The sequence below is a fragment of the Ylistrum balloti genome, unplaced genomic scaffold (assembly GCF_031769215.1).
Source record: "Ylistrum balloti isolate Yb309-2 unplaced genomic scaffold, AGI_CSIRO_Ybal_v1 Utg369818, whole genome shotgun sequence".
NCBI classification, from domain to species: domain Eukaryota; kingdom Metazoa; phylum Mollusca; class Bivalvia; order Pectinida; family Pectinidae; genus Ylistrum; species Ylistrum balloti.
In genome coordinates, this window is record NW_026781987.1 from 249,505 (window position 1) to 276,973 (window position 27,469).

Genomic DNA, 27,469 nt, shown 5'->3' on the forward strand with positions numbered 1-27,469 from the left:
TTTCTAATAGGATTACAAAGAAATGTTCCCTGGAACATGTAGAAATACAGAAGCGAGTAACATGAGGTTATGTACACCACACCAACTGAAGAGTTGATGACAATATATCTGCTATATATATTTTCCTGTTGTCAGAGCAAACTTACCAATGAATGTTTCATATTCAATTTTCCACTCCTCAAAAGTCTTATTTTAGCTAAATTGAACTTTTGTAGCGTGTCAGTATTTGCTTGTACGGAATATTTGAACACTTTGATTTGATATTTGAACAATTTTTAAGGTGATGAATATATTATCATACATGACTGGATGATATGTTATGCTGAAAAAATATACCATCAAAAATATACATCATGATCACTTTAAATCTTGCCTGGGTTAAGGTTATTCAAACATGTAGGTGATGTAGGTAACATATTTCTGATATATATTTTATTTGTTTTATTTACAGGCAGAGAAAGCTAAACAATTACTCTATCAGGCCAAATATGGACGGTTTGGATTAGGTGATCCTTTCCAGGCATTGCAGAGGGATTCTGACAATATGAAAGATAACACCTTTGATGAGTCCGCTATCAAATCTATGTACGACAACCAGTTGGCACAACTGGAGAATCTCATTGCTACACAACGGAAGGCACAACTAAAGATGAGGGAGCAGTTAGCTACAGCTGAGAAACGCTACCACAAGGTATGTATCTAAAAATGTTCTATGACAAACCTACAAGACCTGAAACTCTCTAAAAATAGGTTAATAGATTTGAAAAGTGGAGTCATTTTGGCAATATTCTCGATGGAATTCCCAGCATAAGATGGCTGAAAAGACTCGCTTTATGGTTTTGATGGTGTTGTAGGTATGTAGCGAGTTGGAAGATGAGAAGCGAAAGCATGCTCAGGACACTGCCCAGGGTGATGATGTGACGTACATGCTGGAGAAAGAGAGAGAACGCCTTCGCCAGGAGGTACGGCCTATACAAAAAATGACTTTTATAACGGAAATAAGTCTTGGGATGTTGACTTCAATTTATGAGGTATTCATTAAAGTAGCCATCAGATGTCCCATTGACTTCCATCCCAATAGTGTTTTGGCAGATAGATTTTTCTGTATTTTTTCCGAATTGTTCCAGTAATGTATGCATGAAGCTCTATAATTGGGAAAAGGTTGTTCTGTATTTAAACAAATTGTGTTCACAATAATATTTTCCTGTATAAATATAAATAAGTACTCTAAGTCTTTTTTTTCACAGATTGATTATGAGAAAGGTCAGAATAAAAAACTAGAGAAGGATCTTAAAAAGACACTTGCAAGTTTAGAGGAAGAACGTGCAAATTCTGTGAAACATAAACAGGTGGCGGTTATGCTTATTAAGGAACAAAAGAAATTAATTGAAAGACTTGTTATTGATAGACAGAAGTGTAATCAATATGACCAATTGTTGAAAGATGAAAAAAATAAAACTATAACAATGGCAGAGGGCCTTGTGCAAGAGAGTAAAAAATCCCTTAAGATGGAGGCTTCAATGGAGAAACAGTTGAATGACTTTGATCTAGAGAGAGAACAACTGAAAAATCGTCTTGGTAAAAGTGATAGTAAAAACAAAGAATTACAGTCCCAGGTGGATGTTCTACAAATGCAGGTAGATGCACTGCAGAAACAGTTGATGTCGTCAGCTTCCACTGCCAAAGATTCTCAACAAAGCATAGAGATAAAATCTTCTCCTGCTCGAGGAGGTACAGAAAGGTTAGGAGGAGCCACTCTAACAGTAGTTAGTCCCACGATAGGTAAACCTGTGCCAAAATCTTCAAAGCCAGTGGTTGTGGATGGAGGAGTTCGAATCTCCGAAGATAGACCCTATTCTCCAGCAGGGATTGGAGAAAACGCTGTTCTAAAGACTGTTCGTTATGGAGTTAACTCTCCTGCTCGGTCCCCCGAGAGGAGTGCAATGGCTGGATCAGATACATCTGAAATGAGAGTAGGCCCCGTAGGGGCTGTATCTGTTGATAAGTCAGAGAACTACCGAGGCTCTGGTACAAGAATTGGTATTGCCCCAGGGACCTCAGCTGTTATATCGTCTGGAGGCAAAATGTTGACTGTGAATGTAGCCTCACAAAATGCTAACAATCCAAATATCAGTGCTGCCAACACCTCTCCACGCAAAATGGTCCCACTAGGCAGGGGAACACCACCCCCTCTGCCCCCTAACAAGCCTGTGTTGAACTCCCCAGTTCCGGGGAAGCCGGCCCCTCCCCCCAAAGTTGGGGTCTCTGTGTGCAAAGACACGCCCAATGACTCAAGTAATCGTGCAACACCTAAAGCTGTGCACATACCTGTGAGTGTTGTGCATGGGAGTGGCGGGGCGGGGCGGCAGTCTGCTGGTACAGATTCCTCCTCTCCCATGAGGAAGCCCGCGCAGGTTTGTGTAAATGCAAAATGAAGGGAGGGACTGTGTTTGACATGCAAACTGTTTCAAACTCCTAGCTTTTAATCCTTATCATAACCCTATTATTTATTTTATTTTTCCCTTAGAGGACATAGCTGCCTTTTTGGATAGCTGCAATATATTTGCTCCTTTTTGATAAAATTCACAATTTGACACTATGTGCAATAAAGTATGTTTTATGTTGTGAGATGAATTCCTATTGTTATTGATAAAAATAACTTCTCTGGCTCAAAATAATTGTGAGGAAATTGATGTATGTGCCAACTCTGGACAGGATTGACTGTTGACAATGTTGACTTATATCTGACAGCATTCTCCCTTCATTCTGTTTTAGAATTAATTAGCCTTTTATTTGTTTGTTTGACATTTCCTCCTTGTTTTGTTTTACCTCCCCATTTTTGGTTTTTATGTGGATTATTTGCATTTTTGTTTCTTTTTTAAAATGATTTGTTTTCTTTTTTTGAAATATTTTGTTATATGTCTTTTCCTCCTGTTCAACCTGCTTTGTTCTGTCCTATTTACTTTTGATCTTTCCTTGTTGACTGACATAGCCTGTACTACCTACTGCTGCGTTGAAGTGCAGTGGCTGGCTGTCTCTATTGATCATTTGCTGCGTCCTGCTCCATACATCATCACTGATGACTGACATTGATCAGCGTTTTCAGTGTTCCTTCCCTTGATTAAAGCAGAAAATTGTACTGGATATTTTATTTATTTCTAAATTGATAAATTATTATCTGATTTTAAAACTAATTTATATGTTAATGCTGTTTTTTCAATGTAATTGGCTAGTATTGCATGGAGTTCAGATGGAGGTACCTAAATTTATTATCAATTTGAAATAAATACAAAGAAGATCGAAAGAAAGAAAAGATATACAAATGTAGGTGTTGAAGACTTAATGATTTCTGCTTTGTTCAAAGAATGGAAACCGGAAGTTTACAAGATGATTTTGAGAAATATGGACAATTTCTTATTGAAAATTAAAGAAATGATCCTGTCAAGATAATTATGAAAGTCCTTTTCACAATCTGTAATTATGATAAATGTAACTTTGAGTTGTCCTAATTTCTCAAGATTTATCTGCATAATTCGGAAATATTAACCAGAACTCACTATTTCACCTGGACATCTATCATCAAGCTTTAATAAAAGCAACCTGATCAGTCGTGTCATACTTTCACTTAGATAGTGATCAAGCTTTACAATGACCATGATTACAACTATATCATATCACCATCACCAATGCATTTTTCTGCATGGGAAATGTCGAGATTCATCAACTTTAGATATCATAGTTTTCTAATCTATAAATATCTCTTCTCTAGATTCTCATTTTTCTCCGTATGAGTGCTAGTGTACTCGCCTCTGTAGATCATCCATGTATATTTACCCTAAAGAGAACTTGTAACCAGATACTAATGATATATAAACAGAGCTAAATACATTTAAACATGTTAATATAACAGTAACATCAATTTGTTGTACTCTTGTCAATTTGATCTGTGATGTAGTAATGAATGAAATGAGGCCGGAGTGTTTATGCTAGAATATTGTATTTAAAATAGTTTGGTGAAAAAAAAACAAAAAAGAAACTGTAGGCCAGTTCCCAAGATACAAAATTATATCTGCTGATGATTATAGTGTTGAAGACTATATTATATATTGCTGTGTATATGTTAGGCATTGTAAGCAAAGTTATATACATCTGGTATGCGAACGGGTGATTGGATGTGCATGACATTCACTATAATGATTTTTTATCAGGTAAATGTAACAAAAACACATCAAAGTATACTATTTGCAAAAAAAAAAAAAACCAGACTAAAAAATTGTGCAAATATGACTAGCAAATGGTCAATATTATATACGGCCATATCTACTTGTAGAAGCAAGATTTTGAATCTAAAGATTTAAAGGAAGGAAAATCATTATTGGAGAATCAAAACATTTTTGTTTGTTCCTATTTTGCATCAAGAGAAATTGACAAGCTCAAATTTAAAAGATCAACAAACAACAGCAAATACTTTAACAAACTGAATGCATATTCTTACGGGGGTGTATGTAAGCTATCCAAACATTTTGATATATCTATCTCCGGGATCTGACTGAGAGGAAGCTACTAAAGTAAAACTAATAAAAGTGTTACTTTTTGTTGAAATGTGTGATTTTTATGAAGACCAAGGAGAGTATTTTAAACACTATTGTTTTAACCAGAGTTCTATCACATGAATCTGTTATCTTTAGTAAAATACACATTTGTCTATATATAGACATATACAAAGTACTATAAAACGTCAAGGTAATGGATTATTGTTGGGTGCACTCCAGCTTATATACATGTACATACCTCAATATTTTCTTTCCTGTATAAGACAATATGGGACTGTTAGCATGTTATAGTGAACATTTTGTATCAAAGTTAAGGATGAAAGTGTCTAAATATTGACCTCTAAATATTTGATTGGCTCCAAAGTAGAGTCCCAATAAAGAAAAAAGGACAAAGGACGTTTGGTGAAGTTATTGAAGTATCCTATCAGAAGCATGCTAAAAAGTTGATATATATTGCTGTGTGTATAAGCCGGTGATGGTTATGGAGAAGACCTTTCTAGACTGAGAAGAACAACAGGTGGGGATTCAGTCAGCCTCACAGAGCTTTCTAACGTATGTACTTCAATTATATATATAGTATCCACAGCTGTGGCAGGCATTAAGTGTAAACACATATCTCTCCAGAGATTTCAATCTATTTACTAGTGGTTCAAGTGGAGGAATTCATCAATTTTTCCCCTTAGCTTATATTCTAAAACCTATATTAAATATATCCCTCATGTTAATAATATGCAGAGTTAAAATTATGTAATTTTTTTTCTAAAAAACTGAAAATTAAAAGATAATGAAACATTGATATTTAATGTAATTTTAATCTATTTTGATTCCTGACATGTTACTGTTAACAAGTTATTCTCAACATGACAAACCATGGATCTTTCTATTATATTGATGTGGACTTGTTAAATGGTAACTAGAATAAGGTATGTATCATACCTGTGGCTATACACTGGATTATCTCAACTTCAGTTTAACAGCTGCTACTGTGGCTCAATTTTTTTTACAACAGATCAGCAAGCAGATGGGTATATATATTGCACATGATGTATGGAAGTGTTGTACTGTGATAGCACCTCAGAGTTTAGTATAAAGGTGTTGTATTTTGGAATTGGAGACATGTTTGTACCGTGGTTGTGTACCACACTCCTGAAATACCTGTTATTTGTATTTTTAGTTTGTTACATGTTTATGCTTTTGTTGTTGTGCAGTTGTATAGTCATAAAGCTGAGAACAAAATGCAGCCTTCCATGCATAACCAAATGAATCATTTTTCTGCATATAAATGTGTATGTCTATTGTGTAAATTTACTGGAGTGTATATTGTCTTTTTCTCCAAGATTATTTGGAGATGAATCTATTTTCTGGGGGAGAAAGGGGGATGTTACAATAGATTCCTGTAAAACATTTGATTGGCATACTATAAATGAAGAAAAGCTGTAACTTTCACATGCAGCTGAGAATGCCTAAGATTATTTATAATCACTAAACTGGAAGTGATAGGATATCACTGGGGTTTTTAGGAAAATGAAAACTGCTTCTATTATTACTGAAGTTTGCTGATAATGCCCAAAGATCCACACAGTTAAAAAGAGGTAGAGTATTACAAGACAGGCGTTTGATGACCATTAGTATGTAGAAGTATATTGTAGGCTAGTAAACACAGTTGATTTGCCAGTTAAGTGCGATACCTGTTGATAATACTGAACACGTTTGAGATGTAACCCACACCTATGAGGTCAGTAATAAATAACTTTTAAATTGTTAGAAAAAACATGTTTTCTTGTAAAGCTGTTCAAATGAAAAAAACTTGTGAATCCTTCATGCTTTCTTAACAATCCATTAAATATGCAATATCTCAAGTATTAAAAGGAAGACCTAGTTGTTAAATAACACACCTGAACCTTGACAGGTATCGAATCACAAATTCTGTCACAGAAGTAGCTGCCAAACAGAAAATTCACATAATCATGGTATCCTTAAGAAAACTTCTGATAAACTTTTGTTTCAGAACAATTATGAATTGACTTTTATCAACATATTTTACTATCTCTAGCTGGTTTGGAACTGTGTATGACCCTCAGTATTGACAACTCAATTGGTACTGCATTAAACTTGGCAAGCTCAGGTGCTGCTCCAGACCTGAGACAGGGACTGGTCTATGCTGACATGGTCGCCATGTCCTTTAACAAAAACACTTTCCAAAATGCAGTGGATGGCAATAAACTTCTCCTTTATGCTGTTCAGTAGGATAGCTACAAGTTATTACAAAGAGACCCCGTCTCAAATTGACTGACTTCAAGGGGCTCTATACACAGCACAGGATGTAACTAGTAATAAATACATGACCCTCTATTTCTAGAGTGTTATGTATTTTTTTATCACACATCTTACAATTGAATGCTTTTAACGCAGTTGACATCAGTACTTTAAAGAGTTGTGGGTTTTATGTGAGGACTATAAACAATTATTGTCCTTTTAACAGGGAAATTTGGGTTTGTAAAAAGCATGAACAAAAAACATTATTTGAAACAGGAAAGTCTTTGTGCTATAAACAAAATACTGGCCTTTAAATTTCAAACTTATTATAATGTGTAGGTACCTTTCTTGAGAACACATGATGTGCTTTCTATTTTTCTACGGTTTTAAGTTCATAACTATATTACCAGTCTTTACATATATTGAAATATGAGTTGGCATGTTTTCTCAAAAACATGTAATGACATATGATGAAGATATTGTGACTCCACATCATTTGGAGATAAACTGCATGACTACACTGCGGTATAGGTTAATAGATACTTAAATCCCAGTTGGAAGTCTGGAGTCTATAATACATTTTATTGATCCAGACTGAAAGTATATAAACACATCAGATAAACATCAAAGAGATTTCGTAATTTATTCATCAACATATGACTGGAATTGGGTTTAAGTAACTATGTCTAATGCACATACTGAAAGAAGTTCAAACAGATTGTATTGTACTTTGCTCACAAATATATGGACATATAAGCATGTGCACTATATGTATGTATTTGTATCAGTCTACATTGCCTGACTTTATTTGTTTAGCTCACCTGGCCGGAAGGGCCAAGTTAGCTTATGCTGTGACACTGTCTGTTGTCTGTTCATCCACCAGTCCATCCGGTGTCAAAGTTTTCCTTTAAACGACTTCCTCTGAATAACCAATGAACCAAATGTTTTGATATTTGGCTGGTATGTTCCTAGGATGAAGCCTGTCAAAGTTTGTGAAAGGAATGACCTTGACCTATATTCAAGGGTTCAGATTTGTTAAAACATTTAAACAACTTCTTTTCAGGAACTAAAAGATCTAGAGGCATGATATTTGGCTGGTATGTTCCAATTATGAAGTCCAACAAAGTTTGTGAAAATGAATTACCTTGACTTATATTCAAGGTCACAGGAGTCAAATTTGTTAAAACATTTAAATGACTTCATGAAAAAATTGGTCTAGAGGCAAGACATTTGGCTAACAAATATAAACTAGGTGAACACTGCAGGCACATTTGGGCCTCTTGTCTTCTTGTTCATACAATCTAGATAGAATGCTGCATGGATTATCAGTATTTTAATATCTGTGATTGGAATGTTTTGTCGTTGCACCATTTATATGTACTAAGCATGATTGATCCTGTCGGTCAAGCCTGATCATGATGGACCAATAGTACTTAACACCATTTCTCTACCTCCATTAGCTTCTCCTTCTTGCTTGTTTTATTCTTCTTCTTCCTCCTTTTTCCTCCCTGTCCTCCACCTCCCCCTCCTCTTCCTTCTACTCCTCAGCATTATTCACCAAACCTTTTATCTCCGTCATGCTCTGTTGTTATGAGTGGTTTTCGTGGCATGCACAGCATACACTTCTCTTGCAGTTGACTCCCGAAGCTTTGGATGTTGTTACTACCCCTGATGTCGCGCCTCCTCTAACCTCTCAGTCCCCTGGTCATGCACCAGTGCACTCGCAGTTACCAGCTACTGCTCTTGAATTCCTGGGGCCAGAAATGGCGGACCTTCAACAGCTTTTATCCTCCATCATGACAGGTAACCTATTTCTATAGACTTTGATTGCAAGTAGATGTAGACATTTTGATTACAGGTAAATGTAGATAATAATCATACAGGTGGCACAAATATACCTCATGGGACACCTGTTTAGTGACTTGTTACCTTGGTTACAAACCTTACCCTTTGTGTACCTCGCGTCTTAATTGCACATGTTTATTTGTCTTTATTATACATAAGAGACATATTGGAATTTTGGTATATCTGAACGGAGATGTGTAATTTGTTCAATGAAACTTGTACACGAGTCGACAAGATGGTGTTTTTTGAGTAATTATATTAGTTGTATGAATGCTATGGCAGGGTATGTTGTGAAGGCTCCTGTTTTTCCGTTGACAATGTACATGTTAACACTACATAATTCATTTCTTGCATCCCTAGGTATCTTACATTAATTCCAAGATCATCTAGTCTGCAACAACTTTTAATTATTTTCTGTTATTTAAAATACAAATCCAGTAATGAAAAGAAAACTGTTAAGAGGAGAAAATTTGGTCAAGAATTTAATATTATTTATATTGTTATTTTGACTCATATAAAAACAGGATTACAAATATAAATCTGGGAGTAAACAAAAATTGTTGAGTATTACTGCTCATTGTGTATTGCTCTTATTTGTAGAAGCAACATTTTTTACATGCATGTGAAAGGCTGATATGAAAACGAATGAAACCAAAGCCTACCAATGAATTAGTAATAGCTTATTACATGTTATCATCAAAAGTATAGTACTCTAAAGCATGCAATTGAATTGGTCCCATGTTGAGATTGGATAAGTTTGACTCAGATGAAATATTGCCTGGCATGAGCTTTGTGTCCTGCTATCATTACTGTAATGCTTTTCCATGAGGCATTGAAATGTACTATATAAATACAAAGTTTCATGCATATTTTCGTAAGACATAAATTACATATCACAGACTATTTCAGAGTTGTGCATGCAGACACCTGTTAGAAAAATAGAGTCGTACACAAAATCAAATGATTTGCCCACATGATAGAGAGTGTATGACCTTTGTACATTTTGATATTTGTGTTTGAGCATAGATGGGACTGCAGATTGCTTGTGGTATATATAATCATTTCTTCATTTGAGAATGTTGCTTATGATCTGTAGAGGTAGCTATGCTGGACATTTACGGTACTTAATATAGTTTGGTTTTGGAGGGCCACAGCCGTAGCTCATCTTGGTCTTTCATCCACCTGTCTTTAGTGATTGATTGCTTTCCAATTACTTTAGGAGGGAAGGTCTTATAGAATTATCTATTTCCTTACGTTTATTTGTGACCAGTATCTGATTCCAAGTGACCCTGTAGACTGTTGAGATGATTGTGTGAGGGGAAGCTTTGTGTTGATGGTGAGGCAGGGAAGTTTATTCCTGACTTGGTTTTTATTTTGAAGAGAGAAATTTTATTTCTGACTCGCTTTATTGATCGTAAGGAGAATTTATTTCTGACTCATTGTGTTGAATGTGACGAGGGGAGATTTATTTCTAACTCATTGTGTTGATGGTTAGGAGAGGAGATTTATTTCTGACTCATTGTGTTGATGGTGAGGAGGGGAGATTTATTTCTGACTCATTGTGTTGAATGTGAGGAGGGGAGATTTATTTCTGACTCATTGTGTTGATGGTGAGGAGGGGAGATTTATTTCTGACTCATTGTGTTGATGGTGAGGAGGGGAGATTTATTTCTGACTCATTGTGTGACTGTGAGGAGGGAAGTTTCCTTGACACTGACAATTCATCAGGAAAAGTATCAAGGTAAAAGGTTGATAAGTTGTAGTAAGGGAAAATACACTTTAAAAGATTATATCATATATCCTGGTCATGTCAAACATCACCACAATAGATAAGTTAATTTTTAACACATCAGATCTTGGATATATCCACAAAAACGGGAGGAAATGGTGTGTTTTGACGGAGTTTTATGCACCGGTCAAATCTGTCTGGTTTAGGTGCTACTTTTATATGTTACACTGTTTTGTCACATGTACATAAAGGTGACTTTATTTGGAATTTTCCCTGTGGTATTGTACCTCATCTGACAGGTATAAATTATGCTACTGGGTCTGGAGACATACCTAGAGGTGACATTGTAGAGGATTCCCCATGCTGTGTTATTGTAGTAATGCCAGGTATATCTAGAGGTGACTTTGTAGGTCAGTCAAGTTCATGACATATAGTGTAGGTCCAGGTCACCATAGCAACTGATATATTAGTGTGGTAGTTTTTCATGACTGAAAAAAATGATGGTATTGCAAAGTAGTGAAAGTAGTTCATCAAACATAGTACTGTCCATAATCATGTCAGTCTGTTCTTTTTTCTGTTAGGGGACAATATCTATAAAGGAACCACACCCTTTTAACCTACCATATTCTGGTCCCAAGGTACAAGTTATCTGTATCATTTGAGGTCAGATGACCCCTTTCCAATTTGATTTAGTTACTATGACTATTTTTTTTTCCATCAGATTGCTGCGTCACAATTCACTCAAGTGTGTCGTAACAAGATTTCTTTTGAAAAAGTTTGTTTTTTTTTAGAAAGAAATGTGGAATACAAAACAGATTTAGATGATTGTACAAAAGACACACAAGTGAAAAGCACCTTTTGATACAAATTTAGAATTAGATACAGTAGAGGTAAGCATTGAATTATACTGCATCATACAGCTGTTTTGTTCTTCAAGGACTTATCAGTGATGTTAAGGGTTTTAATTTTGAAGCCTATGAGATGACTAAGAAAAATCTAAATGATAGAAAGACAAGTTAAAATCTATGTTAAAGCATTAATCTGCTTTGTTTCACTGACACAAATTTCAGAATATTATTTATTGGAATTCTAAAACAGTAAATTTGGCACACACATAAAAAATGAGCCGTTGGTCTCCTTATTTTACTCCATGTTTTCTGTTAAGAAATGTTTTAATCTCATAATGGCTGTCCATTTTACATTTTTCTTTAATTGTGATAGCTGTTTGAACCAAACAATTTAAATATGTTTTCTAGCAGTTGTTGACTCTCACTTATACAGCTAAATTTCTGTTTAAAAGAAACATTTTGGTTAAATTTATCTTTAATATAACTGTACATAGGAAGAGTCAGATATGATTTCATATATCTTATCAGCTGTTTAGATGGTGTGAAATGGATACACAATTATTTTCTACTAAATATTAAAGTTAACATGAGTTCTGGCCAATTGTGTGGGAAATTTATTGCTTTATAGCTCATCAGCACTCTTTGTCATATCTCCAGGGAATTAGTCTGTTTTTCATGAAGACATTTGCACCAGGAGGAATCAGTTGATTACAACAATCCATAACTTATATTTTTGTATAGAGACAAAATCTTTTCTAGGCCTGTGTAGTAGTGAGATAGTGAGATCTAAAAATTAACTTGTACATCTGGATATAAGCTATAAAGTATTGTAGAAAAAGTAGTTGTGAAAATGATGCAGAAAGGTGATATTTCTTATTGTGTCACTGTTCCCATGTAGCCATCTTATCGCACATTGCTGTCAACCTTACATTGCCTGGAGCAGTCAATTTGGCTACCTCTTAGTGTTCAAACAGCTTTTAAACAGATACATTCAAACATTTTGCTGTGAATTACTTTTGAATGTTTAATGGCTGCCCTTAGTAGTTTGATAGTAGGAGATATTTGGCTTGTCAACTGGTTGACATTAAAAGTGAAATTTTTCTCTGGGAAATATTTTGTATAGATCTAGATAAATTTTAGAGAGGTTGCATGGTTTTACTGTTGAGTGTATCTTAGCAGGGACATGTAGACTCATGGTAAATTTTTTATTTGATGGTTTAGATCTTACAAGGGTCATGTAGTTTTATGGTAAGGCAAGATCTTGGCAGGGTCATGTAGTTTTATGGTAAGGCAAGATCTTGGCAGGGTAATGTAGTTTATGATAAGTAGCTAGATCTTAGCATGGGCATGTAGTTTTATGGTAAGACAGCTATATATATAGCTAGATATTGACAGGTCATGTAGTTTTATGGTAAGTAGCTAGCTCTTAGCAGGGTCATGTACTTTTGTGTTAAGGTAGCTAGATCTTGACAGGTCATATATGGGAGGGTAGCCATAACTTGGCAGAGTCATGCAGTTTTATTTTAAGGTACCTTGATCTTGCCTTTAGAATTTATTACTGCTTTTTCTGAAGAACTATTGAAGAGATCTTCTTAAAACTGTATAAAAAATCTCAGTATGTGTCCTAGTTATGCTTGCCATATTTTCAGCATGGTCTGATATTCAAGATGGCCACCTAGCAACCATTTTGGTATTCACCATGTTACCCCTATTTTTGATCAAGAAAACCAATAAAGATGTCCCCTTTCTTTAAAGTTTTATTTGATCTCCACCACAGGAATTTTGTATTTTGTATTCTCATATCAAGACAGCTGATGATCCTACACAAAAACATTGTAGAATTATTGTATTTATTTTTCAAAGAAGAAATAAATTTAAGCTAAATGTAAAGGCTAAAGAACATGATACACCCAAAGTATATACTCCAACAATATTGTGAGAACTTTAGAACAGACTGTATGTTGATAGTACAAGGCAAGTGTCTGTCATGGGTTTTAATAGTGTGTGTAACTGGTGATGAAGGAAGTTCTTGTCAGTTGTTTAATAGCCTTCTGATCAGGTCAGTATGAGATAAGACATTATCTTATCTAGAGAGATTTTTTTGGATGTAAGAAACTTTAAAACACTGACAAATGTATGTTATCTGATACCCAACGCTGTAACATGTTAGGACTACATAGTATTATAAAGGTAATAAGATGATGGAGGTGATGTTGCTGAGCAACAGTTTTATATTGTGGGTATTCTGTTATATTGATATAAACCATGGATGTGAGGAGTGATATTTTAACTATGTATATATGTACTGATATTATTGTACTCTTTGTGAACTAATATTTGTACTGTGTGATGCCTACTTACTGCACTACAGAAGATCAAAGTTTTTCTGAGAGAGTGCAGTCTGACACCATGTTTGTTTTGTATAGGTGTACATAAGACAACTGCAGCATGCAGATTGTCAATGATATTGATGAGCATTCAGTGGTACAGGATGTGAAACCTGACCAAACATGTACTGGTGTAGGCTTTTTGTTCCTGACTTAACCAGTATTGATTTCCTGACTCCAAAATAGGTCTCTCCATTGGTTGTTCATAGGCCAGTCCAAAGAATGATTATAGTTTGTAGAATCTTTATAGGCCAATATGTGGGATGGTTATAGGCCAATATGTGGGATGTTTGTAGGTCAGTTTGTAGGATGTTTATAGGCCAATCTGTGGGATGGTTATAGGCCAATATGTGGGATGTTTGTAGGTCAGTTTGTAGGATGTTTATAGGCCAATCTGTGGGATGATTATAGGCCAATATGTGGGATGGTTATAGGCCAATATGTGGGATGTTTGTAGGTCAGTTTGTAGGATGTTTATAGGCCAATCTGTGGGATGTTTTTAGGTCAGTTTGAAGGATGTTTATAGGCCAATCTGTGGGATGTTTATAGGCCAATCTGTGGGATGATTATAGGCCAATCTGTGGGATGATTATAGGCCAGTTTGTGGGATGATTATAGGCCAATCTGTGGGATGATTATAGGCCAGTTTGTGGGATGATTATAGGCCAATCTGTGGGATGATTATAGGCCAATCTGTGGGATGATTATAGGCCAATCTGTGGGATGATTATAGGCCAGTTTGTAGGATGATTATAGGCCAATCTGTGGGATGATTATAGGCCAATCTGTGGGATGATTATAGGCCAATCTGTGGGATGATTATAGGCCAGTTTGTAGGATGTTTATAGGCCAGTTTGTGGGATGATTATAGGCCAATCTGTGGGATGATTATAGGCCAATCTGTGGGATGATTATAGGCCAATCTGTGGGATGATTATAGGTCAGTTTGAAGGATGTTTATAGGCCAATCTGTGGGATGTTTATAGGCCAATCTGTGGGATGATTATAGGCCAATCTGTGGGATGATTATAGGCCAATCTGTGGGATGATTATAGGCCAATCTGTGGGATGATTATAGGCCAGTTTGTGGGATGATTATAGGCCAATCTGTGGGATGATTATAGGCCAATATGTGGGATGATTATAGGCCAATCTGTGGGATGATTATAGGCCAGTTTGTAGGATGATTATAGGCCAATCTGTGGGATGATTATAGGCCAATCTGTGGGATGATTATAGGGATGATTATAGGCCAATCTGTGGGATGATTATAGGCCAGTTTGTAGGATGTTTATAGGCCAGTTTGTGGGATGATTATAGGCCAATCTGTGGGATGATTATAGGCCAATCTGTGGGATGATTATAGGCCAATCTGTGGGATGATTATAGGCCAATCTGTGGGATGTTTATAGGCCAATCTGTGGGATGATTATAGGCCAATCTGTGGGATGATTATAGGCCAATCTGTGAGATGATTATAGGCCAATCTGTGGGATGTTTATAGACTAGTCTATGGGATGTCTATTTATGTGAGGTGTTATTTTGTTTGTTAAACATATTTGATTGGGTGATGTAAATAATTAGAAAACCTTCTTTTTTCTGGCTAGTCTCCAGAGTATATAATGACTTGCTTATTCTCTCACCAGGCTATGTGTGTGATATAAATGTAGTTTACTATCAGCTTTGCTTTAGCTTGTTTATACTGTAGACTGCTTTAGAGTGTAAAGACATGATAAAGAATTGATGCCTTTCTATACATTGGAATAAAATATCCATTTGAGGATGCTTATAAGCTTGGTGTGCCCACAATTCTTTGTGTTGGATACTAATACATTTCTGCTGTAGGTAGTCTGTTTATATTGATAAGAATAATGATTGCTTTTTAGATATAAGGCACAGCTTTAGACCACATTATGTAAGTCAGACTTGAGGGTAAACATGTCTTTTGAATTCTGTTTCTGCCAATCTACAATATAGATGTTATTCATTTTTTGTCTTATTCATTAAATATCTGAAAATAAATGGGGTTTTTTTTGTAAGGTAGAAAGGTAAAACAAAAGTTACTATAAACGTAATTTTTCTCTGTTTTTTAAAAAAACAAAACAAAAGGCAGTGATCTGTTAACTTGGTGTCGTAGCTAAACAGCTTTGCATCAGGTATATAAATATGACCTTCAACCTAAGTCACGATGTAAAATTTGTTGAAGGACAGAAGCCAAAGGCCTAGAGACATGGTGCCATATATTAAACCAGTAGTTTGCTCTCATATTAAATGTTGACTTTGACCCCAACTTTGAATGAACTAATTACCTTGGTGGTGTAAACCATCAGGCCCCTTGTTGATGTCAGAACTAGTTACAGTGGTGGTGTAAGCCCATCAGGCCCCTTGTTGATGTCAGAACTAGTTACAGTGACGGTGTAAGCCCATCAGGCCCCTTGTTGATGTCTGAACTAGTTACAGTGGTGGTGTAAGGCCATCAGGCCCCTTGTTGATGTCTGAACTAGTTACAGTGGTGGTGTAAGCCTATCAGGCCTCTTGTTGATGTCTGAACTAGTTACAGTGGTGGTGTGAGCCCATCAGGCCCCTTGTTGGTATCTAAACTAGTTACAGTGATGGTGTAAGCCCATCAGGCCTCTTGTTGATGTCTGAACTAGTTACAGTGGTGGTGTAAGCCTATCAGGCCTCTTGTTGATGTCTGAACTAGTTACAGTGGTGGTGTAAGCCTATCAGGCCTCTTGTTGATGTCTGAACTAGTTACAGTGGTGGTGTAAGCCTATCAGGCCCCTTGTTGATGTCTGAACTAGTTACAGTGGTGGTGTAAGCCCATCAGGCTCCTTATTGATGTCTGAACTAGTTACAGTGATGGTGTAAGCCCATCAGGCCCCCTGTTGATGTCAGAACTAGTTACAGTGGTGGTGTAAGCCTATCAGGCCCCTTGTTGATGTCTGAACTAGTTACAGTGATGGTGTAAGCCCATCAGGCCCCCTGTTGATGTCAGAACTAGTTACTGTGATGGTGTAAGCCCATCAGGCCCCCTGTTGATGTCAGAACTAGTAACAGTGATGGTGTAAGCCCATCAGGCCCCCTGTTGATGTCAGAACTAGTTACTGTGATGGTGTAAGCCCATCAGGCCCCCTGTTGATGTCAGAACTAGTTACTGTGATGGTGTAAGCCCATCATGCCCCTTGTTGATGTCAGAACTAGTTACAGTGGTGGTGTAAGCCCATCAGGCCTCTTGTTGATGTCAGAACTAGTTACAGTGGTGGTGTAAGCCCATCAGGTCTCTTGAGGTTTAGAGGTGACATCAGATTTATAAGTATAGATGTTACTGAAGTGTGTACAACACACTTACTAGGTTACTGGTTCTTAATCTTAAATCTGTAAGGTAAACTACACATACTTAACTAAAATCTGTTATGTAAACTTCAGATACTTAACTAAAATCTGTTAGGTAAACTTCACATACTTAACTAAAATCTGCTAGGTAAACTTCACATACTTATCTAAAATCTGTTAGGTAAACTTCACATACTTATCTAAAATCTGTTAGGTAAACTTTACATACTTATCTAAAATCTGTTAGGTAAACTTCACATACTTAGCTAAAGTCTGCTAGGTAAACTTCACATACTTAGCTAAATTCTGCTAGGTAAACTTCACATACTTAGCTAAAGTCTGCTAGGTAAACTTCACATACTTACCAGGTAGCTAAAGTCTGCTAGGTAAACTCCACTCCATACTTATTCTTCTTAACTCTGATTTGGATATATAGGCTTAATAAGCCTGTGTCTATTTTATTATTATTATCATTATTATTATTACTATTTTAACTGAAAGGTGCTCATTTAAGTTTGCTGTATAGCTGAAATCTGCTGGATATAGTTCACTCAGTACTTAGGATTTTACATCAGAATACTCACTACCTGACTTATTTTTTTTTAATTACAATTGTAGAATTCTCAAGCCCAGTGTAAGTTCCCATTGAATGGCTCTTGATCATAGCTAATACCCAGTTGTATCAATCTGTAGATTTTTTCCCCTCAAGTTTATCAAATTAGGATAATTCCCAGCTGTTAGTTGTGTGATCAGATCCCTAATCTAGTAAATGTTGCACCATTAATGTATCTGGTGTGGCCATTCAATGAGAGTAAGTAGAGAGTTGGCTCTACAGTGACTGCATTATGATAATGTTTGATATAGAACTGTATGGTAGTACTGTAAAGTTTAGTCATGTCCACTTAAGCATTGTGATTAGCTGGCTGTTTACACTGGGACATGTTTTCAGCATCCATTATATTTGTTTATGTGCATCATGTACCATGATTTGTGATGTAACAACAACCTCTATACAGCAGCTCTGTGTATCATGTACACGGCACAATTATCCCATCATTTCACAAGATTTAAAATGTATCTATCTGACAGAGCTACCTCAACACTGAACCCATGGACTCGCATTTCAAAAGGTAAATAAAACACAAGTGGTTGCTTTTTTCCAGTATGTATATAGGATGAATGATAAGTTGTTCCAGAAATCTGATGGCCTTAACAAGACTCTTTTCATATGCAGTAGGCAGCTTTTTTCTGTGCCTTTATTTTTGGTTTTGTAACACACCATGGAATGACTTTTCAGCACATGACTTAAGCTTACCTCTCTCTGCACATCTTAAATGAGCTTTTAATAAAACAGGTATTTTACAGGTAAGTGAACAACGTACACGTGTGGAGAATTAGACATCACTAGGTAGCTGTATGCCCAATGTAATACTTGGATATTGTGTACCTGCATGTAAAATATGTTTTACAGTATACACCATCATGAACCACATCTAAAAAATAACTGGTTCTCAACTTGCATATTTTTGAAAAAAACCAAAAACATTGTAACATTTTTACATAGCTGCATGTCCAAAATTATACCAACATTGTACGTATCGTATTTTCCTGATTATAAGCCACAGTCTTTTTCTAGGCGGTCGGGAGTTCAGCTTATGTACCAGTGCAACTAATATGTGGACAAAAAAAATCTGCAGAATGGAAAAAAAACAACAAATTACTATTACTTATCCATCAGATGTTGAAACAGATTGTCTAGAACAGTCATTTGCAATGGTATACAGGATGATTTTAGGATTGGAATAAAAAACACAATTTTCAGGGATTTAATTAATCATACCTTGTAATATAAATCACAATAATATCTCAAGGACTTTCGTGGTTGATTCGGAAGCCAAAGCGGTAGTTTGCATTAGCCTGTTGCATCCTGGGAACGATAGGTCATCAGGTTGTAGGTAAAATTCTAGAATGACTGCCATGCTTGTTTACGATGAGGATGGCTTCATGTAACTTACAAGAAACAATATGGGACTATAAGTATTTGTCAGCATGTAAGGGCCTTCGCTAATATTTAACAGTACTGACACAGATGGAAAAAGTAAACCGTTCTTAACATCAGGTCCTGTATCTAGAAAAACAATTTTATAAGGCTCCTAAGCCAAATAAGTTCGATAATTGCTATTTTACATTTTTGAAACACATCAGTAAAATGAATTATGATCTGTGTATAATTCATTTGCAAACTTATATTAAATGTTATGTCATCAAACTTTGGACAACTTTTAATTCACTGAAATCTATCATTTATATCCTATGCAGATAGAGATGAGATAAGGAAGTGATATAATATTGTCAAACAGGATGTCATTATGATATCACAGTATATCAGTTCCAACAACTTCAGAATTAAAAAGTTTGAGAACAAGTTTAAGGGTGTTGTAATGAAGGTGTAATTCTGCGTAAGTCATGACAGCCTTTTCCTAAACACTTACTTTTTCAGAATATTGATCCTGACTGAATCCCTGATGGTTTTGTCAGCAGTGTATCCTTCTCTATCATTATCTCCGATTAACATGTACAGTTAGACTTATGTCTCCAACAGTCTTCGTATTTTTGCTTTTAATTTCAATGCACTTGCATGCATCCTGTAGTTAGATTAGAACCTTGTATACTGCATACTTTCTGGTGTGCCATTCCTGTAGGAAAACTTCTAATTTCTAGCTTCTGCTTTTTGCTAATATGGTAGTAAAGTCATCAAGCAGCTTGGGGAAAAACTTATTAGAAATTTAGTAAAATCTGATTTTTAAGCTTTTCAAGTGAAACCCTTTGATTGTTCTGCCAGGCATGTATTGTTCTGATTAAGGTCTAGGACCATTCAGTATTGAGAAGTATTTCTGAGTGATAAGACCAGTATGTATATATTCCATTATCTCTTAATTGTTGTCAAAATCTACCTGTTGCCAACAAGTTATGTATAAGTTCCTACCATGTTGTAATTATCCTTCTCTAACCACGTTTATGGAATATGTGGTTATGAAAACAAGTATGGTCACATTTAGCATCGGTAGTTTACCTTAAAAAATACATGAGCAATTAAGATCAAGTCTTATAAACATATATTTGAGGTATATAAATCAATGTAACGTAACATGGTTATGATTCCTTGGAAGGAGATGCTAAAAAAATTGTTATACCTGACTATTACAGTAAGTTTTTGTGATGGACCATGTGTAATATGAGATAGCAGAGCTGTGATTGGCTGAAAGTTCCTGTTGTTTCCATGGTGACATCACAAAATAAGATTTTGTATCAGTAGGATAAAATAATGCTTTCCCAAATGTATCCTGATATGAAAGTATCAAAGTTATGTGATGAACAGAATCTTACATTCCTTTCAATTTTATAAGGGATTTTTGTGTGTATTTCAAGGAAGATGTGGAGATGGCAAACAAAGTGATGATGTTAGCCATCTGTTCTGGACTGGATACTCATACAACTGCATGTGTCCTGTAATAAGCCTAGAGGATGGGGAGCAGCACACTTGTATCTCAAAACCAGGGGATTGGGCTTATGACAGGGGAAAAAAACTATTTCTAAATACAGAACAGAAATAAATATGTGTGGGCTTATTACAGGACCATAGAAAAATATTTATAAATACAGAACAGAAATAGATATGTGTGGGCTTATTGCAGGACATGGGCTTAATGGAGGATGTGTATGGTAGTCTAAATTTATGCTTGGTCTCTATATTTTCAGCTGAGAATGATAACATATCCAGAGTAACATGTATCATCAAAAGGTTGTACAACCGCAATGTGAATGTTTTACAGTGGACTCAAGGTTGAATTATATAAATGTTTAACGCAGATTAAAAAACCTTGTTTACATCCAGGCATGTTTACTACATGTGGAATATTTATGGTGTAAGACATCCGTGTATTTGGAGTTTACAGGTGGTATATACATGTAGTGATATATCACTCATTTAATTTTGTCCAAATTTTTGGATTTTTTAGCAATGACTATCATATTTTGGTTAGTGTGGAGGGCAGAATGCATGTCTATAGCTGAGTATGGTCCTATCTATTTCATCCCTCTTATCTTCTCCATCTTGTTGGTCTAAGACTACCAACATGTTTAATTTGCTTCAAGTAGGGATTACACTCAGCATGTTCTTCACTGCATGGCCCTGGGCTTGTTTCAAGTTTGGAATTTTAACAGACATATTTCTCTTCTAAAACAACATTAAATGTCTAAACGTGTTGACCTAGTTACACAGAGATCCGGAGAGAAAGATTAGGAATGATAGCTATCACATTTTATCTTAGCTGTATTACACAGTGTCTAACTGAGGGAAAAGTTTTGATGTTTATTTGTTGGAATTCTTAAGATAAACTTACAAGTTTTATTTTATAAATTACATCATTCAAATGTCAGATCAGATTTACCAAAGATTGTCAGGTTAATCTTTCCTGTATACAGACTAGAGGCAAAACTATGCAAAGTTTACTCATTTTACAAAATGAATTAATGACTGGATAGACCATACCTAATATGAGTCTTTATTTTTGTATATTTATTTACTTCATATTTTGAAATTGACATATAAACAATGTATCTATTGTACTCTCTAATCATGGAAGTTTAATTGTAAAATGTTTTGTGTAACAAACACATCATAGTGTACTAATTTTGTTACAGATACGGATAGTTCACATCATTTAGCCCCTCCCCCTACATCTGCTCTGCCTAACTGCTCCCCTACCCCTGCCGATATTGTCTTCTCACCAATCCACAAGCGTGCTCATGATGGTGACCAGGATGCCTTGCGCCAACTCATTCTTGATAGGGAGGCTGATGTGAACCTCCCCCTCAAGGACGGGACCACACCCCTTCTTTGTGCTGCGGAGTCTGGACACCAGGGTAGGTAACACTATGTTCTATCTAATAGCAAAATTTTCTGTCCTTTTTGCTGATCAGGAAGAAAATTAATTGGATGACCTTTCCTGACTGGAAACCAAGATATATGTGATAGATTAGCTATTTTTTATGTAATTGGAAAAAAATGTTACTATATACCAATATGTTGACATTATAAGCTTGTCATGTCCCTATGTGAGATTCTGGTGTGGACTGGTAACTTTCTTTTTACTTATAGGGTTTGATTGAATCTCTCAATTGCCTTAATATGCAAATTTGTAGGGTCGTCTGCCTGACCACATGGGTTTTCATGGGTTCACTGGTTTTACCACAATAAGAAACCCCAAACAAACAAGGGTGATTACCTAGATAAATATTATAATACATTCTATATGTTGTTTATATGGGGTATTAAAAGGACTTTACCTCTGTTGTTTATATGGGGTATTATAGTATGTTCTATGTGTTGTTTCTATGGGGTATTATAGTATGTTCTATGTGTTGTTTCTATGGGGTATTATAGTATGTTCTATGTGTTGTTTGTGTGGGGTATTATAGTATGTTCTATGTGTTGTTTATATGGCGTTTTATAGTATGTTCTATGTGTTGTTTTAATGGGGTATTATAGTATGTTCTATGTGTTGTTTCTATGGGGTATTATAGTATGTTCTATGTGTTGTTTTAATGGGGTATTATAGTATGTTCTATGTGTTGTTTAAATGGGGTATTATAGTATGTTCTATGTGTTGTTTAAATGGGGTATTATAGTATGTTCTATGTGTTGTTTAAATGGGGTATTATAGTATGTTCTATGTGTTGTTTAAATGGGGTATTATAGTATGTTCTATGTGTTGTTTTAATGGGGGTATTATAGTATGTTCTATGTGTTGTTTAAATGGGGTATTATAGTATGTTCTATGTGTTGTTTAAATGGGGTATTATAGTATGTTCTATGTGTTGTTTTAATGGGGTATTATAGTATGTTCTATGTGTTGTTTAAATGGGGTATTATAGTATGTTCTATGTGTGGTTTGTGTGGGGTATTATAGTATGTTCTATGTGTTGTTTAAATGGGGTATTATAGTATGTTCTATGTGTTGTTTATATGGCGTTTTATAGTATGTTCTATGTGTTGTTTAAATGGGGTATTATAGTATGTTCTATGTGTTGTTTAAATGGGGTATTATAGTATGTTCTATGTGTTGTTTATATGGGGTATTATAGTATGTTCTATGTGTTGTTTGTGTGGGGTATTATAGTATGTTCTATGTGTTGTTTAAATGGGGTATTATAGTATGTTCTATGTGTTGTTTATATGGCGTTTTATAGTATGTTCTATGTGTTGTTTAAATGGGGTATTATAGTATGTTCTATGTGTTGTTTATATGGCGTTTTATAGTATGTTCTATGTGTTGTTTATATGGCGTTTTATAGTATGTTCTATGTGTACTTTATATGGCGTTTTATAGTATGTTCTATGTGTACTTTATATGGCGTTTTATAGTATGTTCTATGTGTACGTTACATGGCGTTTTATAGTATGTTCTATGTGTTGTTTAAATGGGGTATTATAGTATGTTCTATGTGTTGTTTAAATGGGGTATTATAGTATGTTTTATGTGTTGTTTATATGGCGTTTTATAGTATTTTCTATGTGTTGTTTATATGGCGTTTTATAGTATGTTCTATGTGTACGTAACATGGCGTTTTATAGTATGTTCTATGTGTTGTTTATATGGGGTATTATAGTATGTTCTATGTGTTGTTTATATGGCGTTTTATAGTATGTTCTATGTGTACGTAACATGGCGTTTTATAGTATGTTCTATGTGTTGTTTATATGGCGTTTTATAGTATGTTCTATGTGTGGTTTGTGTGGGGTATTATAGTATGTTCTATGTGTTGTTTATATGGCGTTTTATAGTATGTTCTATGTGTACTTTATATGGCGTTTTATAGTATGTTCTATGTGTTGTTTATATGGCGTTTTATAGTATGTTCTATGTGTACTTTATATGGCGTTTTATAGTATGTTCTATGTGTTGTTTAAATGGGGTATTATAGTATGTTCTATGTGTACTTTAAATGGGGTATTATAGTATGTTCTATGTGTTGTTTATATGGGGTATTTTAGGACCCTTTATGTGTGGTTTAAGTATGTTCTATGTGTACTTTAAATGGGGTATTATAGTATGTTCTATGTGTTGTTTAAATGGGGTATTATAGTATGTTCTATGTGTTGTTTATATGGCGTTTTATAGTATGTTCTATGTGTACTTTATATGGCGTTTTATAGTATGTTCTATATGTACTTTATATGGTGTTTTATAGTATGTTCTATGTGTACTTTATATGGCGTTTTATAGTATGTTCTATGTGTTGTTTATATGGCGTTTTATAGAGATCACAGTGAGGACAGATTGTGATTTTGCTGTTTTACAGAGTGCGTGTCAATTCTCCTGGATCAGGGTGCCAACCCAAATTCCTGCCGTGATAACAAGTACAGTCCTCTCCATGCTGCTGCAGTTCAGGGACACAAAATGTAAGTGTTAGCACACCACAACTGCACCATTAAGTAATGGACACTTAATCTCTATCCATCAATAAAAGACAATGTCCTTGGCCACAGGTACAGATTATCTCCAGTAAACAAATCAACTGCCCCAATTTCTCACATATCTTTGCTCCTCATATCTGATATATACAGTTGTAGAGAGGACATATCTGATATATACAGTTTTAGAGAGGACATATCTGACGTATACAGTTTTAGAGAGGACATATCTGATGTATACAGTTTTAGAGAGGACATATCTGATATATACAGTTTTAGAGAGGACATATCTGATATATACAGTTTTAGAGAGGACATATCTGATATATACAGTTTTAGAGAGGACATATCTGATATATACAGTTTTAGAGAGGACATATCTGATATATACAGTTTTAGAGAGGACATATCTGATATATACAGTTTTAGAGAGGACATATCTGACGTATACAGTTTTAGAGAGGACATATCTGATATATACAGTTTTAGAGAGGACATATCTGACGTATACAGTTTTAGAGAGGACATATCTGATATATACAGTTTTAGAGAGGACATATCTGATATATACAGTTTTAGAGAGGACATATCTGATATATACAGTTGTAGAGAGGACATATCTGATATCTAGAGAGGACATATCTGATATATACAGTTTTAGAGAGGACATATCTGATATATACAGTTTTAGAGAGGACATATCTGATGTATACAGTTTTAGAGAGGACATAGTTTTAGAGAGGACATATCTGATATATACAGTTTTAGAGAGGACATATCTGATATATACAGTTTTAGAGAGGACATATCTGACATATACAGTTTTAGAGAGGACATATCTGATATATACAGTTTTAGAGAGGACATATCTGATATATACAGTTTTAGAGAGGACATATCTGATGTATACAGTTTTAGAGAGGACATATCTGATATATACAGTTTTAGAGAGGACATATCTGATATATACAGTTTTAGAGAGGACATATCTGATATATACAGTTTAGAGAGGACATTCTGATATATACAGTTTTAGAGAGGACATATCTGATATATACAGTTTTAGAGAGGACATATCTGATATATACAGTTTTAGAGAGGACATATCTGATATATACAGTTTTAGAGAGGACATATCTGATTATACAGTTTTAGAGAGGACATATCTGATATATACAGTATTAGAGAGTACATATCTGAAATATACAGTTTTAGAGAGGACATATCTGATATATACAGTTTTAGAGAGGACATATCTGATATATACAGTTTTAGAGAGGACATATCTGATGTATACAGTTTTAGAGAGGACATATCTGATATATACAGTTTTAGAGAGGACATATCTGACATATACAGTTTTAGAGAGGACATATCTGATATATACAGTTTTAGAGAGGACATATCTGATATATACAGTTTTAGAGAGGACATATCTGATATATACAGTTTTAGAGAGGACATATCTGATGTATACAGTTTTAGAGAGGACATATCTGATATATACAGTTTTAGAGAGGACATATCTGATATATACAGTTTTAGAGAGGACATATCTGATGTATACAGTATACAGTTTTAGAGAGGACATATCTGATATATACAGTTTTAGAGAGGACATATCTGATGTATACAGTTTTAGAGAGGACATATCTGATATATACAGTTTTAGAGAGGACATATCTGATATATACAGTTTTAGAGAGGACATATCTGATATATACAGTTTTAGAGAGGACATATCTGATGTATACAGTTTTAGAGAGGACATATCTGATATATACAGTTTTGAGAGGACATATCTGATATATACAGTTTTAGAGAGGACATATCTGATATATACAGTTTTAGAGAGGACATATCTGATATATACAGTTTTAGAGAGGACATATCTGATATATACAGTTTTAGAGAGGACATATCTGATGTATACAGTTTTAGAGAGGACATATCTGATGTATACAGTTTTAGAGAGGACATATCTGATGTATACAGTTTTAGAGAGGACATATCTGATATATACAGTTTTAGAGAGGACATATCTGATATATACAGTTTTAGAGAGGACATATCTGATATATACAGTTTTAGAGAGGACATATCTGATGTATACAGTTTTAGAGAGGACATATCTGATATATACAGTTTTAGAGAGGACATATCTGATATATACAGTTTTAGAGAGGACATATCTGATATATACAGTTTTAGAGAGGACATATCTGATATATACAGTTTTAGAGAGGACATATCTGATATATATCTGATATATACAGTTTTAGAGAGGACATATCTGATATATACAGTTTTAGAGAGGACATATCTGATATATACAGTTTTAGAGAGGACATATCTGATATATACAGTTTTAGAGAGGACATATCTGACGATATACAGTTTTAGAGAGGACATATCTGATATATACAGTTTTAGAGAGGACATATCTGATATATACAGTTTTAGAGAGGACATATCTGATATATACAGTTTTAGAGAGGACATATCTGATATATACAGTTTTAGAGAGGACATATCTGATATATACAGTTTTAGAGAGGACATATCTGATATATACAGTTTTAGAGAGGACATATCTGATATATACAGTTTTAGAGAGGACATATCTGACGTATACAGTTTTAGAGAGGACATATCTGATATATACAGTTTTAGAGAGGACATATCTGATGTATACAGTTTTAGAGAGGACATATGTATACAGTTTTAGAGAGGACATATCTGATGTATACAGTTTTAGAGAGGACATATCTGATGTATACAGTTTTAGAGAGGACATATCTGATATATACAGTTTTAGAGAGGACATATCTGATGTATACAGTTTTAGAGAGGACATATCTGATGTATACAGTTTTAGAGAGGACATATCTGACGTATACAGTTTTAGAGAGGACATATCTGACGTATACAGTTTTAGAGAGGACATATCTGATATATACAGTTTTAGAGAGGACATATCTGATATATACAGTTTTAGAGAGGACATATCTGACGTATACAGTTTTAGAGAGGACATA

General features: G+C 34.9%; 1 protein-coding gene across 1 annotated transcript in view; it reads left to right on the forward strand.

Annotated features, from left to right (window-relative positions):
* Positions 1-27,469, forward strand: part of LOC132544997 (cortactin-binding protein 2-like) — a 57,372-nt gene that overhangs the window by 8,929 nt on the left and 20,974 nt on the right. The window contains exons 3-10 of the mRNA XM_060208662.1: positions 452-691; positions 855-962; positions 1,248-2,430; positions 6,607-6,796; positions 7,036-7,045; positions 8,444-8,612; positions 21,659-21,880; positions 24,320-24,419. Of these exons, the coding sequence (XP_060064645.1) occupies positions 452-691; positions 855-962; positions 1,248-2,430; positions 6,607-6,796; positions 7,036-7,045; positions 8,444-8,612; positions 21,659-21,880; positions 24,320-24,419 (2,222 nt within the window). The remainder of the gene's footprint in view (positions 1-451; positions 692-854; positions 963-1,247; positions 2,431-6,606; positions 6,797-7,035; positions 7,046-8,443; positions 8,613-21,658; positions 21,881-24,319; positions 24,420-27,469) is intronic.